The 18,479-nt window shown below is 47.0% G+C and overlaps 1 protein-coding gene across 4 annotated transcripts in view; it reads left to right on the forward strand.

Moving 5' to 3' along the window:
• The window catches only part of cyfip2 (cytoplasmic FMR1 interacting protein 2), a 146,926-nt gene that overhangs the window by 103,407 nt on the left and 25,040 nt on the right, over positions 1–18,479 (forward strand). For all 4 annotated transcript variants that reach the window (XM_059650574.1, XM_059650577.1, XM_059650576.1 and 1 more), the window contains exons 17-22: positions 4,599–4,755; positions 8,979–9,075; positions 9,360–9,436; positions 11,906–12,014; positions 14,664–14,783; positions 18,251–18,450. In XM_059650574.1, the coding sequence (XP_059506557.1) occupies positions 4,599–4,755; positions 8,979–9,075; positions 9,360–9,436; positions 11,906–12,014; positions 14,664–14,783; positions 18,251–18,450 (760 nt within the window). The remainder of the gene's footprint in view (positions 1–4,598; positions 4,756–8,978; positions 9,076–9,359; positions 9,437–11,905; positions 12,015–14,663; positions 14,784–18,250; positions 18,451–18,479) is intronic.

Raw genomic sequence — 18,479 nt, forward strand, 5'->3', positions numbered from 1 at the left:
GGGCAAGTGGGAGGGACAAAGCTTTGTTCATTCTCCCAAAATTCATCAGCTCCCATTTATCAGGATTAAATTCCATGTGCTGTCACTCAACCTACGTGACCAACCCATCTATATCACCCGAGATAATGGGAACTGCAGATGCTGGAGAATCCAAGATAACAAAGTGTGGAGCTGGATGAACACAGCAGGCCCAGCAGCATCTCAAGAGCACAAAAGCTGATGTTTCGGGCCTAGACCCTTCATCAGAAAAGGGGGATGGGTTGAGGGTTCCGGAATAAATAGGGAGAGAGGGGGAGGCGGACCAAAGATGGAGAGAAAGGAAGATAGGTGGAGAGGAGAGTATAGGTGGGGAGGTAGGGAGGGGATAGGTCAGTCCAGGGAAGACGGACAGGTCAAGGAGGTAGGATGAGGTTAGGTAGGAAATGGAGGTGCGGCTTGGGGTGGGAGGAAGGGATGGGTGAGAGGAAGAACAGGTTAGGGAGGCAGAGACAGGCTGGACTGGTTTTGGGATGCAGTGGGTGGAGGGGATGAGCTGGGCTGGTTTTGTGATGCAGTGGGGGGAGGGGACAAACTGGGCAGGTTTTGGGATGCGGTGGGGGAAGGGGAGATTTTGAAGCTGGTGAAGTCCACATTGATACCATTGGGCTGTAGGGTTCCCAAGCGGAATATGAGTTGCTGTTCCTGCAACCTTCGGGTGGCATCATTGTGGCACTGCAGGAGGCCCATGATGGACATGTCATCTAAAGAATGGGAGGGGGAGTTGAAATGGTTCGTGACTGGGAGGTGCAGTTTTTTATTGCGAACCGAGTGGAGGTGTTCTGCAAAGCGGTCCCCAAGCCTCCGCTTGGTTTCCCCAATGTAGAGGAAGCCACACTGGGTACAATGGATACAGTATACCACATTGGCAGATGTGCAGGTGAACCTCTGCTTAATATGGAAAGTCATCTTGGGGCCTGGGATAGGGGTGAGGGAGGAGGTGTGGGGGCAAGTGTAGCACTTCCTGCGGTTGCAGGGGCAGGTGCCGGGTGTGGTGGGGTTGGAGGGCAATGTGGAGCGAACAAGCGAGTCACAGAGAGAGTGGTCTCTCCGGAAAGCAGACAAGGGTGGGGATGGAAAAATGTCTTGGGTGGTGGGGTCGGATTGTAGATGGCGGAAGTGTCGGAGGATGATGCGTTGTATCCGGAGGTTGGTGGGGTGGTGTGTGAGAACGAGGGGGATCCTCTGGGGGGCGGTTGTGGCGGGGGCGTGGTGTGAGGGATGTGTTGCGGGAAATGCGCGAGACGCGGTCAAGGGCATTCTCGACCACTGTGGGGGGAAAGCTGCGGTCCTTGAAGAACTTCGACATCTGGGATGTGCGGGAGTGATATGCCTCATCGTGGGAGCAGATGCAGCGGAGGCGGAGGATTTGGGAATAGGGGATGGAATTTTTGCAGGAGGGTGGGTGGGAGGAGGTGTATTCTAGGTAGCTATGGGAGTCGGTGGGCTTGAAATGGATATCAGTTACAAGCTGGTTGCCTGAGATGGAGACTGAGAGGTCCAGGAAGGTGAGGGATGTGCTGGAGATGGCCCAGGTGAACTTGAGGTTCGGGTGGAAGGTGTTGGTGAAGTGGATGAACTGTTCGAGCTCCTCTGGGGAGCAAGAGGCGGCGCCGATACAGTCATCAATGTAACGGAGGAAGAGATGGGGTTTGGGGCCTGTGTAGATGCGGAAGAGGGACTGTTCCACGTAACCTTCAAAGAGGCAGGCATAGCTGGGGCCCATGCGGGTGCCCATGGCCACCCCCTTTGTCTGTAGGAAGTGGGAGGAATCGAAAGACACATACACCAGACACCAGCAACCTCATCAGCAAGGACAACATCATCAAACTAGTGGACCTATGCCTCACCATCCACTTCACTTTCAATAACAAAACCTACAGACAAACCAACGGTAACCCATGGGATCTGCGATATCAAGGTTCTTAGCAGAGGCAGTAATGCAGAGACTCAAACAAACAGCTCTGCCAATCATCCAACCCAAACTTTGGGTCCGCTATGTGGATGACACCTTTGTCATCACTAAACAAAACAAATTAGAGGAAACCTTCAAGACCATCAATAATACCCTTTACTGGCATAACATTCACAAAAGAGGAGGAAAGCAACAAACTGCCATTCCTAGATGTCACAGTAGAGCGAACAGCCAATGGGGAACTTCAAACCAGCGTCTACAGGAAAACAACACATACGGACCAAATACTGAACTACAGGAGCAACCATCCCAACACCCACAAACGAAGCTGCATTAGAACATTATTCCAACGAGCCACCACACACTGCAGCACAGAGGAACTACGCAGAGCAGAGGAAAATCACCCATACAGCGTATTCAAAAAGAATGGGTACCCTATGAACACAGTCCGCCGATTCCTCAGCAATAAACCCAAACAAACAGACAAAACGGGCTCAGAAACCATAACCACTCTCCCCTACATCAAAGACATTTCCGAAATGACTGCCAGACTACTCGGACCCCTTGGCATCAGGGTAGCCCACAAACCCACCAACACACTAAAACAGCAGCTAATGAACTTAAAAGACCCTATACAGACAACAAGCAAAACGAACGTCATCTACAAAATACCTTGCAAGAACTGTGACAAACACTACATTGGACAAACTGGCAGAAAGCTAGCCACCAGGATACATGAACATCAACTAGCCACAAAACGACATGACCCACTATCACTCGTATCCTTACATACAGATGAGGAAGGACACCACTTTGGGACAACACGTCCATCCTAGGACATGCCAAACAGAGACATGCATGAGAATTCCTAGAAGCATGGCATTCCAACCGGAACTCCATCAGCAAACACTTTGATTTGGAACCAATCTACCATCCTCTGAGAAAAGGAACAGGAAATGACATCACCAACGCAGGAAATGACATCACCAACCCAAGGAAACCTAAACAGATAAATAGAAAGCGGGACATAACACCAGCGCTTTGTCGGAGGCTCACTGATAATGTTACCTGGAATCGTGACGAAACGTCTGAAAACTAACCTTCCAGCTCAGCGAGCAAACTCACATCCATGACTTTCCATATTAAGCAGAGGTTCACCTGCACATCTGCCAATGTGGTATACTGTATCCATTGTACCCGGTGTGGCTCCCTCTACATTGGGGAAACCAAGCGGATGCTTGGGGACCGCTTTGCAGAACACCTCAGCTCAGTTCGCAATAAACAACTGTACGTCCCAGTCGCGAACCATTTCAACTCCCCCTCCCATTCTTTAGATGATATGTCCATCATGGGCCTCCTGCAGTGCCACTATGATGCCACCTGAAGGTTGCAGGAACAGCAACTCATGTTCCGCTTGGGAACCCTGCAGCCCAATGGTATCAATGTGGACTTCACCAGCTTCAAAATCTCCCCTTTCCCCACTGCATCCCAAAACCAGCCCAGTTCGTCCCCTCCCCCCACTGCATCCCAAAACCAGCCCAGCCTGTCTCTGCCTCCCTAACCTGTTCTTCCTCTCACCCATCCCTTCCTCCCACCCCAAGCCGCACCTCCATTTCCTACCTACTAACCTCATCCCACCTCGTTGACCTGTCCGTCTTCCCTGGACTGACCTATCCCCTCCCTACCTCCCCACCTATACTCTCCTCTCCACCTATCTTCTTTTCTCTCCATCTTCTGTCTGCCTCCCCCTCTCTCCCTATTTTTTCCAGAACCCTCTCCCCATCCCCCTCTCTGATGAAGGGTCTAGGCCCAAAACGTCAGCTTTTGTGCTCCTGAGATGCTGTTTGGCCTGCTGTGTTCATCCAGCTTCACACTTTGTTGTCATCTATATCACCCTGTACCTGCAGATTTGCCCCTTACTGTGACCAGACCAACAATTTACCTGTCACTGTGATCATACCTCCTATGTTGCTGTTTAGATCATTAATGTACACAAGCAGTGAGAGACCCTGCACCGAACCCTGTGGTACAGGCTTCCAGTCACAAAAACGCCCTTCCACCGTCACCCTTTGTTTCCAGTCACTAACCCAGTTTCAGATACATTTGGCAATTTGCTTTGGATTCCGTGGACTCAGTTTTTTCAGCTTGTCAGAAGGACCTTATCAGAAGCCTTGCTGACATCTGTGTAGACTACGTCAACTACAGTAGTCTCAACAGCTCACCCCATGCCCCCCCTCGAAAAACTCAATCAGGCTTGTTAGACATGACCTGTCCCTTGCAAAGCCATGCTGACCACCCAGGATCAATCCTTGCTCCTCCAGCTTTTATAGGTATCCACTTCTGGTGAGCAGCATCTCCACAGGGAATGGGGACAGGAGTTAATGGTAGATTCAGTGATAAGGTCAGGTGCGAATGGGCTGTGGGAGGAGCTGGAGTGATGAGGTAGAGTGTACGCGGGCTGTGGGAAGGAATGCAGCAGGTGCATGGGTGGAGTGCAATGGTAGAGGCTGTGGGTGGAGAGGTTTTGGTGAGATGGTGACCCCTTGCCCCTTCTCCGCTGTCGTCCTCAGTGGCATTGAATGCCAGTCTCTGTGAATTCTGTCTTGGCGTGCAGTGCTTCACCTGATATTCCTGTGGGTTGTTTCAGAATCGCTACAGCAGTGCTGTGATCTGTCCCAGCTCTGGTTCCGAGAGTTCTTCCTGGAGCTGACCATGGGCCGAAGGATCCAGTTTCCCATTGAGATGTCGATGCCGTGGATTCTGACGGACCATATTCTGGAGACCAAAGAGCCCTCCATGATGGAGTAAAGTTTGCTTCCCAACCTTCTGTCCTTCTGGCTGGTCTTTCAACCACTGTGACTGGGGTGGCGGGGGGTGGGGGTTGTGGGCTGGGGTGGAGGAGTGAGGTGACAGAGGGTAATGCTTCTTTGCAGCCTTTTTACAGCGGGATCTTTTCAGGCAGTGCCGCTCCATGGTGCTTCTGTCGCAACCGTGGGCTCAGATGCTCAAAGTCCTGTGAAGGTGATTTGACAGGAGCTCCAATTTGACCAAAAACCCTTCACTGAGAGGCTTTGAACATCCTAGTAATGAAGGTTAGGTTTGAATTATGAACTTCATTGCCTGTTTCTCAAGTGTAAAACATGCCAGTTTACTATTAGTATCTGCTCTCGTTGAAATACTCCTCAGAATGCCAAATGAGCTTGCTTTATCTTCTCCAGCATTTCAGCGATGAAGATCGGGATGAGCTAATGAGTACAAAATGTGCGATCGGTTAATGACAACGGAGATTGAGCAGTAGGGATAGACAGAATAGTGACGCAGCATTCTCTGTGGACCATTTGAAATCTGCCTCTAATTCAGCATCAAAGCCTGCACGAGTTTGTTTGCCATTTATTCACATCTCTGCTTAAAATGACAAAGGGACGATGAATAGTCTTGACCATTTTCATCCCAGCCTCTAGAGGGAGACAGTCCTATTTGGAGATGAGTGTTTTCGGGGTTCTGAGAACCCCAGATGATGAAGGGTGAGAGTAAAGACTTCCACATCAACCCCATGCAGATGTCCCTGTGCTCAACGAGCCAGCGATCCTGAGCTGGCATTCCGATCTTCATTGACCAGGAATTTCCAATATCTGATTCAGGGGTGGGAATGGCTATCACTGACCCAAAAACTCTCTCTGGGACAGACACTGTGTGACACGTAGAGTCATTGGAACAGGATAAGCCATTCGGCCCTTCAAATCTGCTCTGCCACTCAGTATGATCATGGCTGATCATCCAACTCAACGTCCTGAAATTTCTCTTCAAACCCCTCGATCCTTTCAGCCCTAGTAACTCTATCTAACTCCTTCTTGAAAACATTCTATGCTTTTGGCTTCCACCAGTTTCAGTAGCAGGGGTTTCCACGGTCTGGGTAAAGAAATTTCCTGTCGACTCAGTTATTAACCTAGGAGGACACTGTTAGCAGTGAGGTTACTGTTTCTTTAACACAAGACAGACTGTCACGATGGAAACAACTTTCCAACTTGCCTTGTCTAAAGAAAAGATTGTATTTACATAGCACCTTTCACATCCTCGGGTATGGTTAGAGGGAAGCAGGAGGATTGGGAAATCTTTAAAAACCAGCAGAGGGCAATTAGGTAACCAATAAGTGGGGAGAAGGTGAAATATGAGGGTGGGATAACTAATAATATAAAAGAAGATTGCAAGAGTTTTATATAAAGAAACAGAGAGGCAAGAGTAAGCAATAAATCATTGAAAAATGAGGCTGGAGAAGCAGTAATGGAGAACAAAGAAATGGTGGAGGAACTGAATAGGTATTTTGCGTCAGTTTTCATGGTGGAAGACACCAGCAGCATACCAGAACTTCAAGAGAGTCAGGGGTCAGAGGTCAGTGTAAGGCCATCACTAAGGATAAGATGCTGGGAAAGCTGAAAGGTCAGAAGGTGGATAAATCACCTGGACCAGAGAGACTATACCCCAGGGTTCTGAACAAAAAAGCTGAGCTGATTGTGGAGACACTGGTGGTGGGCTTTCAGGAATCACTGGAGTCAGGGAGGATCCCAGAGGATTGAAAAGTGGCTAATTTAAAGAAAGGAGGGAGGCAGGAGATGGGAAACTAAAGGCTGGTTAGCCTGACCTAGGTCATTGGTAAGGCTTTGCAGTCAATTATTAACTTAAGACTGTGGTGTACTTGGAAGTGCATGGTAAAGTAATGCTAAGTCAGCATGGCTTCATTAAGGGGAAGTCATGTCTGACAAACCTGCCAGAATCTTTGAGGAGGTAGCAAACAAGTTGGACAAGGGAGAGACAGTGGATATGATCCATTTGGATTTCCAGATGGCTTTTGACAAGATGCCAAACATGAGGCTGCTGAATAAGATAAGGGCCCACGGTGTTAGAGGCAAGGTACAGGCATGGATAGAGGATTGTCTGAAGGGCAGAAGGTACAGAGTAGGGACAAAGGGATCAGGATGGCAACCAGTCAGGAGTGCAGTTCCATGGGGGTCTGTGTCGGGACTTCAACTATTCACATTATATATTAACAATTTTGGATGAAGGAACTGAGGACATTGTTGCTAAGTTTGCAGATGACATAAGAATAGTCGGGGAGACGTGGTGTTAAGGAAGCAAGGAGGCTGCAGAATGACTCGAATGGACTGAGAGAGTGTGCAAAGATGCAGATGGAATGCAATGTGGGAAAGTGAGAGATTGTGTATTTTGGTGGGACGAACAGAGTTGAAGACTATTTTCTAAACAGGGAAAGATTTCGATACCTGAAACACAAAGGGACTTTAGGCGTCCTGGTTCAGGGTTCTCTTAAGGTTAACGCGTAGGTTCAGCTGGCACTTAGGAAGGTAAATGCAATGTTACCATTTGTTTCAAGAGGGCTAGAATGCAGGAGCAGGAATATACTCCTGAGGCTGTGTAAGCCTCTGGTCAGACTGTATTTGGAATATTATGGGCAGTTTTGGGCCGATATCCAAGGAAAGATGTGTTTGGTTGAAGGTTTACAAGAATAATCCTGGGAATTAAGGCCTTGTCATATGAGAAGTAGTTGAGGATTCTGTGTTTGTGCTTGATAGAGTTTAGGAGGATGAAGCGGGAATCTCATTGAAACATATAGAATACCAGGAGGCTTGGATAAATTGGACATGGAGAGACTAGAATCCAAACACACAGCATCTGAGTGAAGGGACGACTCTTTAGAACTGAGATGAGGGGAATTTCTTCAGCCAAAGGGTACTGAATCTGTGAAATTCATTGCCATGGATGGCTGTAGAGACAAAGACATTGAGCATATTTAAGACCAAGCCAGATAGATTCTTAGATAACAAGGTGTAGAGCTGGATGAACACAGCAGGCCAAGCAGCATCAGAGGAGCAGGAAAGCTGATTTTTCGGGCCTAGACCCTTCTTTCCTGCTACTCTGATGCTGCTTGACCTGCTGTGTTCATCCAGCTCTACACCTTGTTATCTCAGATTCTCCAGCATCTGCAGTTCCTACTATCTCCAGCTAAGTTCTTGAGTGGTAAGGGAATCAACAGAGAGAAGGCAGGAGATAAGTTTCTCAACCCCAATCAGCCAGGATCCATTGGCAGAGCAGACTTGATGGGCCAAATGGTCCAAATCTGCTCCTAAATCTTACGGTCTTATGTGTGAAATGCTTTCATGGCTAACAGAGCACTTTGTGAAGTGGAGACACTGTTGTAATTGGGAAGATGCAACACCCAGCAGGATCTCACACAACGGTGGCCGTGAAGTGATATTTCTCATGTTGAGGGAGAGAAAGAGCCAGGCTTCCAGAGAGAAGACTCCAGCTCTCATTGAGGCAGTGTCCCATTTGTCTTCCACATTCACACGAGAGCCTATAATGGGATGGTCATTGTCAGAGAGAGAGGGCGGGTGGGGAGGAAGAGACCTTCATTATCCTGATGGTCTGCTATTGCCTCTTCTTTGTATTTGATTAGCTTGGGGAAGCAGCAGGCGGGCTTCAGTTATAAGGAAAAGTTGGACAAGCTGGGACTTCTTTCACTGGAGCGTACAAAGTTAAGGGGTGACATTACAGAGGTTTATAAAACCATGAGGGCTACAGATAAGGTGAGCGATAGTTGTCTTTTCCTTAAGGTGGGGGATTTTAAGACTGGAGGGCAAATTTTTAAGGTGAGAAAAGAAAGATTTTAAAGAAAGATGAGGGGCGACCTTTTTACGCAGAGAGTGGTTAGTGTGTGGAATGAACTGCAAGAGGAAGTGGTGGGTGTGGGTAAATTAAAACATCTTAAAAGACATTTAGATAAGTACATGAATAAGAAAGGTTTGGAGGGATTTGGGCCAAGTGCAGGCAGGTGGGACTAGTTTAGTTTGGGAACATGGTTGGCATGGATTGGTTGGGCCGAAGGGTCTGTTTCTGTCCAGTATGACTCTAGTTTGGTTCTTTACCAAAGGGGACAGGGAACTGAGTATCAGCACCTTGTCACAATGATCAAGACAGATGTTTCTGATTCCCTTGTTGCTTTTCACATTTCCAGGTATGTTTTGTACCCGCTGGATCTCTACAACGACAGCGCCTATTACACTCTGACCAAGTTCAAAAAGCAGTTCCTGTATGACGAGATTGAAGCAGAGGTGAGCAAGGCTGCTTTAAACGCCCCTCCACGTAAACACAGCTCGCTGCAGCTGAGAGACTGGCAGGTCAGCAGGTGCCAGCCACATGAGGAATTCAGTGCCTCAGTAGCCACAGATGAATAAGGAGGCTGGTACACTGAGCTGGGCGTTGGTAGCTGACAGTCACAGGGCTCCCAGTATGGGCCAGCGCATTGAGAATATGGGTGCCAGACAAACCCCATTGCCTGAACTTAGTGAGAGGAATAAGTGCCTTCCTAAACCCTACGTATTGGCTTGTTTTCCAGGTGAACCTCTGCTTCGACCAGTTCGTTTACAAGTTGGCTGATCAAATCTTTGCTTATTACAAGGCTATGGCTGGCAGGTAGAGTATGCTCCTCTTTGCTCTTAAGTCATCGGGTTCCATCTGTAGCCACTTGTGATGTTACTTTCCACATTTGTAAAGCTTACAGTCTCATGCCATAGAATGAGATCCTACTGCCCATTGTGCATATACTGGATCATTGGAGAAATCATCCAGTTAGTTCTGTGCTTTCACTTCAATCCAACTGTCCTTTGGTCTTTCGAGTTCTGTTATGGAAGATATTATTGAATCTGCTTCCATCACCTTTTAACCGAATGCATTCCAAATCTTAACCACTTGCTGCCATTTTCCTTGTGTCTCCTCTGGTTCTTTTATCTTTAACTCTGAGAGCTCTAGTTACCAATCCTTCTGCCACTGGAATGTACTTGCTTATTTACTCTATTAAAGAACCACCATGAAATCTTCTCTTGACCTTTGCTGGTGTCAGGACAGCCAAGTTTCTCCAATGTCTCATAGAACTGAAATTGATCCTTACTGACATCATTATGGTAAGTCTTTTTCTGGTCTCATCACAGGTAGACTTTGAGTGTATTATTAATTTTGTATCTTTATTTGTGAGATGTTTGTTTTTTTTCCTCATACTCAGGGTGATTTGCCGCCATTTAGATAATTTCCAACAGTAGCCTTTGTTTAATGAAATAAATTAAGATTATTGATTGTAACACGTGCCCTAGAGTTGATTTTCCATCATCCCTCCTCCACACTATCATACACATAAGGATCAGGTAAATAAAATGTTCAGTTATAAGTTAAAATGAGGTCAGCCTCTTTAGTTGCAAGCATGTCATTTCTTAGTTGAATTGTTTTTTTAGTGGAGATCTGGTTTCTCAGTTTGGTTTAAGTTGTGAAGCGTTAATTACTATTAAGTCTTTAGCAGCAGGGACACATCCTTCAGTAACAGGAAGCAATTTTCTATGTAACAGCATTAGCTTAAGACTGGTTAGCCACATTAACACTACTTTAGAGGCATTGTTATCTCTGAGGCACAGTAACTTGAGCTATGCTACATGGTTGCAGATTGTGGTACTGACTAACAGACAAATTGACTAACTTCTCCTAAAGGAAGACCTTTATGTATCTATGTGCAGAATTATTTCAAAGCTCTGAGTCAACCCTTTCAGACCAACTGTCTTATAAAACAGTGCTCAGCAAAGAACCCAATGCTCCAGCATAAAACCAGTGTTTTATGAAGGCTTGCCTTGACTCATAATGCTTTTGTCCTGTTATGATTGTATTTGTAAATCCAGTGATCCTATTTGCTTTTTAAAACAGCCTTCTCAACCTAACTTGTAACCTTCAAAAACTCCCTCTGGTTTCTGTGTACTGTACAAAAACAAACTTGCTGGAAAAGCTCAGCAGGTCTGGCAGCATCTGTGAAGGAGAAAACAGAGTTAATGTTTCGGGTCTGGTGACCCTTCCTCAGAGCATCCATATATCTCATATATCACTCATATATCATATATCTCTGCGTACTGTACCTCCTTTTAACATTTGAACTTCTTAGTTTTATGTTTTGCATCTGTCAACTTTTCCTACAAATGTGAGCCTCTTCACACATCTGTTCTCAGGATCATAAACTGTTTGTCAATGTAACCCCATGGGGAAATCTAGGACTGAGGGAATAGATCCATAACAAGTGGATGGCCTTTAAGACAGAGGTGTGGTGGAGTAGTCTCTTTTTTTCTATTCATGTCGTGGGATGTGGGTGTCGTTGTCTGGGCCAGCATTTCTTGCCCGTCCCTAATTGCCCTTGAGAAGGTGGTGGTGAGCTCCCTTCTTGAACCGCTGCAGTCCTCCTGCTGGGGTTTGACCCACAATGCTATTAGGGAGGGAATTCCAGGCCACAGTGAAGGAATGACGATGTATATCCAAGGCAGATTGTTGATTGACTTGGAGGGGAACTTGCAGGTGGATGGTATTCCCATATATCTGCTGCCCTTGTCCTTCTGGATGGAAGTGGTGTGGGTTTGGAATTTGCTGTCTGAGGATCTTTGGTGAATTTCTGCAGTGCATCTTGTAGATAGTACACACTGCCGCTACTGAGCGTCAGTGGTGGAGGAAGTGAATGCTTGTCGGTGTCGTGCCAATCAGCCCTCTTTCTGAGAGCTGTAAATCTTTGGGATCCTCAACCTCCAACAGAGGGAGAGGGAGAGGAAGGTGGAGGTTGTGTCACTAAATGGCAAGGCTGAGGTAGATTTTTTTTTAAAATTTGGGGAAATTGAGGTAAGGTAAGGGTTAGGGTGAATCAGGAACTCAGGGTAAGGTAGGAAAGTAGAGCTCAGTTCTGTCCGAGGTCGGACCAACCACCATGTTGATTGAATGATGGAGCTGGCTAGGGAGACTAGAAATGACATTTGCTCCTATATCTCTTCCATTTTGAAGTCAGCTCATGTAGGTAGTGTCAAGAGACACCTGATGACATTGCAGCACAGACTTCTTATATTTCTCCTTTGTCTGTTTTCTTCCAAGTGTATTGTTGGATAAAAGGTTCCGAGCGGAATGCAAGAACTATGGAGTCATCATCCCCTACCCACCGTCCAATCGCTACGAGACATTACTGAAGCAGAGACATGTGCAGGTACCGATCGTGTTTACTCTAGCAGTGAGACTGCCCTGAAGCTCAGTGAGACTGGGCAACCGCTCAGTGCAGAACTGAGCCCCGTAGACTGACTTCCACCTCCACCCCCACCTGACCTGTGACGTCTGCCAGCCTGGTGATGAACCTTCACGCCTGACCTCGGTGCACCCACTGGACCCGGGCTCCTCGGGTCAGATTGCTGTCCGCTGGTGGAAAGAGTCGTAGGTGGGGACTTGGGCCATGTGTTGCATTTATGTTCTCAGGATGAGTGGTCGTTGCTGGGACAGTAGTTTTGCTTTGCCCATCTCAGTTGCACTGCAAATTACAGAATTGTTATGGTGTGGAAGGAGGCCATTTTCCACCTCATGCTTGTACTGGCTCTTCAGTAACCTCGTGCCATTCTCCTGCTTTTTTTCCAGATCCTATAAAATCCCTATTTCTATCTAATACCTTCTTGAATGCCTCTATTGAACCTACCCCCATCTCATTTCTAGTCAGTGCGTCCCAACCTCCAACAATTCACTGTGTTGAATAGCTTTTACTCACATCATCCCTCCTTCATTTGCACATCACTTTAAATCCGTGCCCTCTGTACAGCTAGGCATAGACTAGATTAATTTAGGATATCTGGTCAGCATGGACAAGTGGACCAGAGGGTCTGTTTCCTCTGCTATGTAATTCTATGACTCTAAACATCTTCCTATCTACTCTACCCAGCCAACTTGTGATTTTGAAAACCTCGATCAAAGCTCCTCACGGCTGCCTTCTCTCTTAGGGAGAATGATCCCAACTTCCTCAATCTATCCTCATTGCTGCAGGTTCTCATGCCTGTTGTCAGACTTGTAAATCACTTTGGCACTCCCTCCCAAGCATTCACATCTTTCCTGCAACGTGGCACCCACACATGTACACAGAGGAGGTGCTGAGATAACACAGTGTGGAGCTGGAGGAACACAGCAGGCCAGGCAGCATCAGAGGAGCAGGAAAGCTGACGTTTCAGGCGCTGAAGAAGGGTCGAGGCCCGAAATGTCACCTTTCCTGCTCCTCTAATGCTGCCTGGCCTGCTGTGTTCCTCCAGCTCCGCCCTGTGTTATCTCTGACTCTAGCGTCGGCAGTTCTTAGTATCCCAAAGGTGTGATGAGTTGTCTTTTTAAAGCCACTGTTGGCAGGTGAGAATCTTTCTTGGCCAGAACAGATGGCCTTTAAGAATGAAGCACAAATAGACATAGACTGTAAGGACAGCAGATTTCCCGCATTGGTAAAATATATTAATAATTGTTTGGAAAGGCAAGACTTGAATGTTGCTGGAAGAAAAGACACAGTTTGTGTCTTGCATTAATCAGGATCATTCACAAGAATACTAAATCATGGGGGAAAGCAGCATTTATACAGCATAAGAGAGTACCGACTGGGTGACTAGAGGACACTAACTAATAGAGGTATTGCCTTAGAAAATGTCCCAATCACAATCTATTTGCCAACCAATTAGCATTTCCCTCTCATGCAGTATAAATCTTAGCTCTCCTTGATTTGGCATTCTTGTAAATTGTCGCTGAGTCATACAGCATGGAAACAGACCCTTTGGTCCAAACATCCCATGTTGAATATAATCCCAAACTAAACTAGTCCCACCTGCCCATATCCCTGTAAACCTTTCCTATTCATGTACCTCTCCAAATGTCTTTTAACCTTTGTAATTGTACTCACATCCACCAATTCCTCAGGAAGCTCATTCCACACATGAATCACCCTGTGTACAAAAAAAATAAACTGTGCCTCACGTCCTCTTTAAATATCCCACCTCTCACCATTAAAAATGTGTCCCCTCGTCTTGAAATCCTCCATCCTAGGGAAACGCCACTTACTATTAACCCTATCTATACCCGCTGTACCCCGTTATAAACCTCTATAAGGTCACCTCTCCACCTCCCGTGCCCCAGTGGAAAACATTCCCGTCTTATCCAGCATTTCAGAACTGAGACCTTCCATAGCCTAATGAGTGCAACAGAACAGCTTCACCAAGATGTCTTAATTTTTTCAGCAATACTAAAATGTACTAATGAACTGGTTGGGCTTGTACATCAAACCATGCTTATTATTACTGGGATTGGAATTTTGCTTTCCATGGGTTTCAAACCAACCGCAATGAGACTTGAGATGTCATGGCCGGGATTGTTAGTCCAGGAACTGAACCTCTGCCAGATTGTATTCCTCTCTGTAGTGGGGCACCAGCTTATGCCTGCCACCACAAAATGAATGTGTCATTTATGCAATGCAAACCATTAGGAGGCTTGTCCAAAAACCTACCTTTGTAATCTCTTTTTTTACAGCTTTCTTTATCATGATGAGTTTTACCTTCACCTTTGGGATGATAACCCACTCTCAGAATCACCTTTGGGATGATAACCCACTCTCAGAATCACCTTTGGGATGATAGCCCACTCTCAGAATCAATGGTCTCCCCATCTCTTGCATTGTCAGAGACCTAGTGGATGAGAGTAACCTGCCAGGTTCCTGCTTGTTGACTGGTCGTGGGTGAGGTTGTGAGGTAATTCTCCTCCAAGTGCCACACTGTGAGGGAATCAGAAATCTTAATGGTCTGATGGGTTTGACGTGTCGATTCGCTGTGTCTCTCTTTCTCCCCCACAGCTCTTGGGAAGATCCATCGACCTCAACAGACTCATCACCCAGAGAATCTCAGCTGCGATGTATAAATCTCTGGATCATGCAATCAGCCGCTTCGAGAGTGAGGATTTAACGTCTGTTGTGGTGAGATCATTGACGTCATGGAGTGGGGCAGTAGTTTCAGATGTAGGGTTTGGGCACTGATGTGTTTCCAACAGGATTACGCAGGGTAGATGTGAAAAGGATGTTACTGAAGGCAGGGGAGCCCAGAAGCAGGGGTCACAGTCTAAGGATGCAGGGTAAACTATTTAGAACTTAGAGAGGAATTTCTTCAGCCAGAGAGTGGTGACCCCATGGAATTCACTACCACAGAAAGCAGTCAAGGACAAAACATTGTATGATTTCAAGAAGAAGTTGCATATAGCACTTGGGACTAAAGGATATGGGGTGAAAGCAGGGACAGGGTAAGAGGTTGGATGATCAACCATGATCATATTGAATAGCAGAGCAGGCTTGAGGGGCCGAATGGCCGCCTCCTGTTGCGAATTTCTATGTTTCTGTGCTACAACCAGAATTTACAAATGTTGGTGAGCTGTTCATTGGAAGTTACTTTGTAACCGAGGCGTTGATTAAATTTTATTCTACATTTTACAAATGTTAATCATCTTCAAGGTAAGTGACAAGCAGGGATTTTGGATGTCAGCCTCAAAGATCTGTAAGGGTGAGCTATGCCAAGCCAAACGCCACCCTCCTGTGCTGCATGGTTACAAGGTGTGTGTGTGTGTGTGTGTGTGTGTGTGTGTGTGTGTGTGTGTGTGTGTGTGTGTGTGTGTGTGTGTGTGTGTGTGTGTGTGTGTGTGTGAGAACACCTTTGGGGGAGTTGCTGCAGAGTACGGAGCAAAGGGAGTGTCATGTTCTCTCTCCTTGCTCTGCATGAGTGTGTCAAACACCAGCAGATCTCCCCCTGCCCTGAATCTGTGGGTCACCAGCCGAAGGTCCTTACTTCATGTGTGTGCTGGCTGATCTGTGGAAGATTGTCAGGTCAAGGGAACTTTGTGTTTGCTTGCACTGGTTCAGCTAACTGACTGAAGGGGCGCAGTTTCACAGAGCTGAATACATGGGTTGTGTAGGAGACAGGAGGAGGGTGCACATAGATATCGATTGTTTGAGTGATTGGTTAAAAGTTTGAAACGTGGAGTATAATGTGGAAAATGTGAAGTTGTTTTCTTTGACAGGAAGATTAAAAATGTAGAATATTGTTAAAATGGAAAATGACCGTGGGATTCGGAGGTGTAAAAGATTTTGGATTACCTCATGTGTGAGTCACAAAGTGTTAATATACATGTATCCTTTATGGCAAGAGGAATTGAACATAAGTGTTTCAGTTATGTAGAGAAGTGGTGAGAGCAGATCTCTTCTACTGTCTACACTTTTGAGCTCCTTATTTAAGGAAGGATATAAATGCATTGTGGATAATTCAGAGATTGACTAGATTGAGACCTGAAGGCTGTCTTATGAGAATAGGTTTGGCCAGACTGGGCTTGGTGTCCACTGGAGGTCAGAAGAGTGACAGGTGACTTGACTGAAGTTAAAAAAAGACAGAAGTTTGAAACAGGAGTAGGCCATTCAGCCTTTCAAGCCTGCTCCTCAGTACGATCATGGCTGATCATTGAGCTCAGTACCCTAAATCCTGCCTCCCCTGTCCCTCCCCAACATTTCCCTTGAGCTATAAGGACTGCAACTACCTCCTTCTTGAAAGTAAATAATATTTTGGCCTCAACCACTTTCAGGTATTTCAGGGATGGCCTAATAGACTAATATAGAGGTCGACGTTTAAAAATCAGTGGTTTACTATTTAAAATAGAAATTAGGTAAAAATTTTTCTGTCAACGAGCCATGAGCCTTTAGAATTCACTTCCTGAAGAGATAGTGACATAGAGTCCAGTATATTTTTAAGCCAGGAGTAGATTCAGATCGAGCGAGGAGGTAAAAGGTTTTAGGGGTAGTGGGGATGGAGATTTGAGGTTACGATACGATCAGCCATGATTTTATTGAATGATAGGGAAAGCTAGAGGGGTTAAATAGCCTCCATTACATTAATGACTGTATCGGCGCCGCCTCGTGCTCCCAAGAGGAGCTCGAACAGTTCATCCATTTCACCAACACCTTCCACCCCAACCCAAAGTCTACCTGGACCAGCTCCAACACATCCCTCACCTTCCTGGACCTTTCTGTCTCCATCTCAGGCAACCACCTACAAACTGACGTCCACTTCAAGCCCACCGACTCCCACAGCTACCTGGAATACACCTCCTCCCACCCACTTTCCTGCAAAAATTCCATCCCCTATCCCCAATTCCTTCACCTCCGCCGCATCTGCTCCCAGGATGAGGCATTCCATTCCCGCACATCCCGGATGTCCTCGTTCTTCAAGGGCCGCAACATCCTCCCCACAGTGGTCGAGAACGCCCTCAACCGTGTCTCCCGCATTTCCCACACCTCATCCCTCATACCCCGCCCCCACAATAACCACCAAAAGAGAATCGCCCTCATCCTCACACACCACCCCACCAACCTCCGGATACAACGCATCATCCTCCAACAATTCTGCCATCTACAATCCGACCCCACCACTAAAGACATTTTTCCCACCCCACCCTTGTTTGCCTTCCAGAGAGACCACTCTCTCCGGGACTCCCTTATCCGCTCCACACTCCCCTCCAACCCCAGCACACCCGGCACTTTTCCCTGCAACCGCAGGAAGTGCTACACTTGCCCCCACACCTCCTCCCTCACCCTCATCCCAGGCCCCAAGATGACTTTCCATATTAAGCAGATGTTCACCTGCACATCTACCAATGTGGTATATTGTATCCACTGTACCTGGTGTGGCTTCCTGTACGTCGGGGAAACCAAGCGGAGGCTTGGGGACCGCTTTGCAGAACACCTACACTCGGTTCGCAATACACAACTGCACCTCCCAGTCGCGAACAATTTTAACTCCCCCTCCCATTCTTTAGATGACATGTCCAACATGGGCCTCCTGCAGTGCCATAATGATGCCACCCGTAGGTTGCATGAACAGCAACTCATATTCCGCTTGGGAACCCTGCAGCCCAATGGTATCCATGTGGATTTCACCAGCTTCAAAATCTCCCCTCCCCCCACTGCATCCCAAAACCAGCCCAGCTCGTCCCTACATCCCTAACCTGTTCTTCCTCTCACCTATCCCCTCCTCCCACCTCAAGCCGCACCTCCATTTCCTACCTACTAACCTCATCCTGCCCCCTTGACCTGTCCATCCTCCCCGGACTGACCTATCCCCTCCCTCCCTCCCTCCCTCCCTACCCATACTCTCCTCTCTACCTGTTTTCTCCATCCATTTTCAGTCCACTTCCACTATTCCTTTCAGAATTCTCTCCCCTTCCCCCTTTTCTGATGAAGGGTCTAGGCCCGAAACGTCAGCTTTTGTGCTCCTAAGGTGCTGCTTGGGGTGCTGTGTTCATCCAGCCCCATACTTTGTTATCTGGGGTGAAATGGCCTCCTGCTGCTCCTGAGTTGTATATTCATAAACAATATTGAAAGAGTCCTCTGCTATTTGACCCCAATAGGAATTAGAGTGGCTGTTTGAGGTTAATCGTCTCACCCATCGTCTCCTCTGCAAACACATGACCCTGGACAGCTTTGATGCCATGTTCAGGGAGGCCAATCACAACGTATCTGCTCCGTATGGACGAATCACTCTGCACGTCTTCTGGGAGCTCAACTTTGACTTCCTGCCCAATTACTGCTACAACGGGTCGACCAATCGGTGAGTGCCGCCTCTTTGACGGGTGAGGT

The sequence above is a fragment of the Stegostoma tigrinum genome, chromosome 13 (genome assembly GCF_030684315.1).
Source record: "Stegostoma tigrinum isolate sSteTig4 chromosome 13, sSteTig4.hap1, whole genome shotgun sequence".
Lineage (NCBI taxonomy): Eukaryota > Metazoa > Chordata > Chondrichthyes > Orectolobiformes > Stegostomatidae > Stegostoma > Stegostoma tigrinum.